Here is a 6,180-nt window from a genome sequence, read left to right as displayed (position 1 = left end):
GCCAAGTCTAAATTACATGTGCATTCATTTTTGTGTTACATAATTATTTTTAAAATCAAGATCAGGAAAAGTTTCGAAGTATACCTGAGAGGTCCTCAACTCACACCAGTGTGCGGCGGCACATCGATAGGGAACCACTGATCTAAGTTACCAAATAATCAACATCTTAGATAAGAAACCTACGTTTGAACGAAAATGTTGTGACGGCTGTCTTTGGAGAGAGTGAACCAAGGTGCAGCGTGGTTAGTGCTCATCATGAATTTATTGAAGATAGAACACTATAAACACAAAAAACAAGAAACCGACAGCCAAACAGTTCTGTCAGGTGCAAAACACTAAACAGAAAATATCTACCCACAAACCCCAAAGGAAAAACAGGCTGCCTATGTATGACTCCCAATCAGCAACAACGATCTACAGCTGTTCCTGATTGAGAGCCACACATGGCCAAACCAAAGAAACAAACCAACATAGAAAAATAAACATAGAACGCCCACCCATGTAACACCCTGGCCTAACCAAAATAGAGAACCAAAAACCCCTCTCTATGGCCAGGGCGTTACAAATGTATGACTTTTATCACAGGAGATAATTCCAATCTATTGGAAATAGTGGAAAAATATATTGCGTGTGTGTAGTACTCCATTAAAGAAATACAAAGTGGCACGCCCGACTTTACACAACCATATGACGTACATAGGAAAATCAAATAACTAAAATACTTTTGTTCATATGTATTTATATACTGTATATGTGTGCATGCGTGCGTGTGTGCGTTGCTTTCATACATGCAGTCTTTCTCTTCTTTCAAGGAAGTGTATTTGTGTTCCTGGCAGTTGCTGGACAGTTTCAGTGCCACAGGTGTGGTATCAAGGGGATAGAGAGAGAGGAAGCTGCTTTTGCATGACACTATTATTAGACAAGTTAGAGAACCAAGAAACCACCTCAGATCAACTGATAACAGAATGTTGAAGTCTTAGTTGAGTATTACAGATATAGCCTAACGTTGTTTTAATCTGTCCTGGGAGGAAGTACAGCTGTAAATTGGCTCCATAGATAACTCTGCCAAGCAGAAACACTCCAATCAGTAATGTTTTTGGACAAAGGATGTGTCCTTCTCCCAGCATTAGCATCCAGTGGATGTCTCAGTAAAAACAAAATTACTTTATTAAAGTGAAAAAGGACACAGACATTACAGGATACACTTATATTTAAAGATACTGTACAATAGAAATGAATGAATTAAAAATAACATCACCACAATGCTTGTATAATATTGACAACAACAATACTAATCAATCATAATCAATAATATTTTGGATATATCCATACCATTATTACTAAAGAACACTACTGAACACCATAATCATCCCAGACCATTATCTTTCTAGTCTAGACTCATCTATCTCTGCAGTCCATCATGTGTTCTTCACTGCTTCATCTGAAAAGAGGCAGAGACAGATACAGGTTAATACAATAAGCAGACAGCAAAGTAGAGCAATGTAGGTTACCTTTGGCCCACAAAGAGTTTCTCATCTCTCCTCCGTGTATATAATCATATTTGGAAGGTAAAGGAGCAACTCTCACTCACAATCAAATCAAATCTAATGTTATTGGTCACATACACATATTTAGCAGATGCTATTGCGGGTGTAGCGAAATGTTCGTGTTCAATTAAACACTTGATACCTTATATTTTTATTTGAAATCGTGACGTTTCAGCTGCCAATGGCCTTCATCAGAAGTCTACAATCACATGAAATAAGTGGTGTCAGTACCTTGACCAGGCTGAGCACTGTGCTGTAGGTGAGAGAGAGAAGAAAGAGGATGATGAAGGAGGAGGTGGTGGACCACAGGCTGCTGAACTCATCCTCATCGTTGTCCGTGCAGCTCAGAGCGAAGCTCGCCTCAGGCTCAGTCAGTGGGATGTTCTCTGAGAACAGGGAGAGAGACAGGTGGTGAGGAATGGACATATACTTGTGTCTGTGTGTGTGTGCGTGTTCATGTGTGTCTGCGTGTTTACGTGTGTATGTGTTCATGTGTGTCTTTGTATTCTACACCTGTATTATTCTTTATCATTTTCTAACAAATACAGCTACATGAGTTCAAATGATATGGACACACACAGACAGACACACACAGACACACACATCAACACACAAAGAACACATGAAACTGACCTGTGCAGGCTCATATCTTGTCCTAATATTAACATGCACACCCACTCACATTATGTCAAACTACACTTATACACTAAATAGTACGTCCATGACCACCTGATTGGAAGCATAGTACTACTATGTAGGCTATTCAGTACTGTTGTGTCTTTTCATGCCAAACAATTGTCTTCATTCTGTTTTTATATGTACAGTAGACCAGTATATTTTCTAAGACTTGAAGTAATTGATATACGAACTCGAAACGATGTGATGTTAAATGCAGTATTGTTTATTAGCCAGCCTCCACATTAGGAAGACACATTGAATAATGACAAAGTACAACAATGGCAACACAAGGCTGTGCAGTAGGACTGACAACTTACAAAACAGTAGACTGGACAATATCACATTAGACAATATGTTACAGTCAACAAAACAATGACAACACTAACATGTTAACTTTAACTCAACAAGGACAACAATGAATGACATCAAAGAGGACAACAGGGGACAGTCCTAGCCATTGGCTATTCTGACCCACAGAGGAGTTAATAAGGAGAAAGAACAACACAACGCACACAGATTAAAATCACATATCTTGACATGAGTTACCCTTGGACTTCGACACACTGTCCTCCTTAGATGCGGTGTTGTTGTCCAAGCTGTCGTGCCTGACGGCGCATGTGAAAAGCACTTCCGTGTCCCAAACATTCTTGGTGGTGGTGAAGACGCTGGTGACAAGGTAGCTGCCTTTCTGGGTTTTCTGAGGAGGGCTGGTGACCCCCTCCTGATAATTGTCTTCGCCCACCTTCCCCACCTTCCCCACCTTCCACATGATGTAGACGTCACAGAGAGACGGACTGAGCACCAGGCACAACAGAGTCACTTCCCCCTCCAGGGGGTCTTCCTTTGGGACAAGGTGAACGGACACTGAAGGGGCTTGACCTGAAAGAGGATTGATTTTAAGGAGAAACATTACTCTTGTTCGTGTAACCCCAGGAGGTTGGTCGCGCGTTAATTGGGGAGGATGGGCTCGTGGTAATGGCTGGAGATTAATAAGTGGAACGGTGACAAATACATTAAACATGGTTTCCATGTGTTTGATGCCATTCCATTTACTACGTTCCAGCCATTATTATGAGCCGTCCTCCCACAAGCAACCTCCTGTGGTTTAGGCACATATGAAAACCAGTATGTGAATATCAGTTTAAAATCCAACCAAGTGGTCCTTATCCCTGGATCTGGAGCAACACAGGGGTGTGCTGGTTTCTGTTCTAGTCCAGCACTAACACACCTGATTCAACTAAGCAAAGGTGATGATAAGTTAATGATTAGTTGATTTGATGACTCAGGTGTGTAAGCGCTGGGCTGGAGCAAAAGTCTGCACATTCTGTGCCTCCCTCTCCAGAACCTGGAGTACGTGACCACTTATCACAACCACATTGAGATGTCTCAATGACCTACTTCCTTTGGTGAAGCTGAGTTCCTGAACGACCGGTGTGTCTTCACCACTCTTCATGGCAGAACACTGGACTTTGTTCACATTGGTCCACTCCATCTGGTTTATGGTCAGAGTGCTGACCCTGCTGTTCAGGTTGCCCTTTGATTCAATAGGTTTCAGGTCGACGTCATCAGTCTTGGCCTGTTCGTTGACCTGCCAGGTGATATTGGTACCAGACACTGTGTCTTGGTCTGTAGCAGTGATGACACAGTCCAGTACTGCTTGGTTGTCCATGAACACCTTTTTCACACTCGGTGGGTTCAGAGTCACCGTCAGCGGTTCTGAAAGGGGAAAGAAGCCGTGTGAAAGCAGGACATGTTAATGTTACTGATGAGGAACTACACTAAATAATAGAGATCCTGTATGTGAGCATGACATCAATTGTAGTACAGTCTTCTCCTATGTACAGACCTGTTTTGGAGATCGTCTTGATGGTGGTTTGTCCCTGGTGCTGCACCACACAGCTGTACTTGACCTTGTTGTTCCAGTCAGTGTTGATGACCTTCAGCAGACTGCTGGCTGAGAAGAGGCCTGACGGCTGTTGGCCTACAGTAGGGGTCGGGCCCTCCACCTCCGTTTCATTCTTCTTCCAGGTGACAGTGACTTTGTTGGGGGCGAAATCTTCAATCATACACATCAGGTACTGGGTTGTGCCAATAGGCCCCGACAGCAAAGACACTGTTGGAGGCTTTGAGACTGAGTAGGGGGAGGAAAATGTCTGCATGTTAGTTTAATCGCTTATTGAAATAAGACATCCAGGGTAAACACCAAGCATAATTTTATAGTCAGGTTTTCTAAACAGAAATAGTTTACATCACAAACATTAAAATGCAGTCTTTAGAAAAATAGAACCAACTTCATAGAAAAATACAATATAATGACCACATCATACCTGGTTTATTGATGACTGCTGTCTTTCCACCTCCAGGATGTTCCACAGAACAATGGAAAGACGTTGCAGTATCCCAGACATCCTTAGCCACACGGAGCTGACTGACTCCTGTGTAGGTTCCCCCGCTCTGGACTGCCGGGTATTGGACGAAGTCCGTCAGCGTACTCCTGCTGGCGTCTGTCCATTTGAAGGTGAGTGAGGAAGGTGAAAAGCCGGTAGCGAGACAACCGATGCTGTAGACATTGTTAGAAGGGGTTCCACAGTTCATAAGAGTGAGTAGAGTAGGGGGGGCTGTGGTTGCTGCAAGAAGGAAATAAATAAAGAAAGAAAGAAAGGTAACACTTTATTTGAATGTACAGAAATGACCAGGTATCTACTTGGAATTACCATGGTAAAAATGGTCATTACACAGTTATAACCTAATAACTACTTTTTAATTTAATCTGGCACTATAAGGCACCATTTAATTCCATGTAGTTGGTTATAATTACCACTACGTTTCTAGTTTTATTAGTTGTATGTACAGGATACAAATAGTTACTTTCAGGTTCCTTCTCAACAATGCAACAACAATAAGAAATAATAAAATATACGAATATGAACATAAAGTAACTGGCTCAGTAGAATACAATAAACATTTTAGAAAAGGTATAATACATGACGGCACAATTAAATACACATGAACACATTCAATTGTAGACACATTTACCAGTGAAAACAGAACTGTAAAATAAAACATACTGTTCCACTAATAAAACATTTGAATGTAATTATTTTTATGGATTAAGGTGATGCCAATTAATACTCAATTCAATACAGGCTAAGATTAACTCTTATAATTATACCCTATAATCGGTTTATGTGTTTGACTCCCATATGAATAGCCTACATTTTTGTTTTTACATGGTCATTTTAGACCTAAAACAAAGCCTACATAATCAACTAATTAAACATCAATCACAAAAAGTGAAAGACTTATGTGGACAGATGAACAAACGATATACTGCCTTACCTAGGTGTGCTACACTAACAACATTATCCAAGTAATAATGTCTACTTTTCTCCATAAAACAATTATTTATCTACAAACTACAACAATTTGATTGCATGAAAAAATTGATATATACAATGGCTTACCTGATGATACTGTGATCATTGTCCCTTTCCCCCAATAGTCAAAGTATCCATACACAGTGTGACAAGGGCATATGCCAAGCAATACAAAAACGACCCTCTTTACAACAATCTGTTTCAACTAATCATGATAACTTCAACTTCAATGTAAATTGGTTTGTAAAAACAAATCTAAATAGATACCACATTGTCACATAGTCACACTTGATCAACAATGTATTTCCACAACGAACGAATGGTTTTCTATTTATAAGACTTTAGGAAACAGACTTCTGCATTATTCTACAACAGCAGAATCTAGAAATTGAGGAACTATTTGACTTTCAAGGAAATAAGCAAATTGAGGTAAACCATTTCTATGGCGGACTATGAACAGGTCTATTCAATGACACTTTGCATCTGAAAAATGCAAAAGCCCAAAATATGTTCTTTCTACACTCAACATAGAATGGGAAAATTAAACATTTGATGGATATAATACATTTAAGTTTGCT

General features: G+C 40.2%; 1 gene segment (V, D, J or C); it reads right to left on the bottom strand.

The window, feature by feature from the left end:
- Nucleotides 1-243: 243 nt before the first annotated feature.
- Nucleotides 244-5,966, bottom strand: LOC123741715 (immunoglobulin heavy constant mu-like). The segment is given in 7 exon segments: nt 244-1,441; nt 1,779-1,933; nt 2,772-3,104; nt 3,624-3,941; nt 4,072-4,356; nt 4,553-4,852; nt 5,690-5,966. Coding segments are annotated over 7 exon segments (1,422 nt in total).
- Between the last annotated feature and the right edge of the window lie 214 nt (nt 5,967-6,180).

The sequence above is a fragment of the Salmo salar genome, chromosome 03 (assembly GCF_965601325.2).
Source record: "Salmo salar chromosome 03, fSalSal1, whole genome shotgun sequence".
NCBI lineage: Eukaryota > Metazoa > Chordata > Actinopteri > Salmoniformes > Salmonidae > Salmo > Salmo salar.
This window is presented reverse-complemented; position numbering and strand designations above follow the sequence as displayed.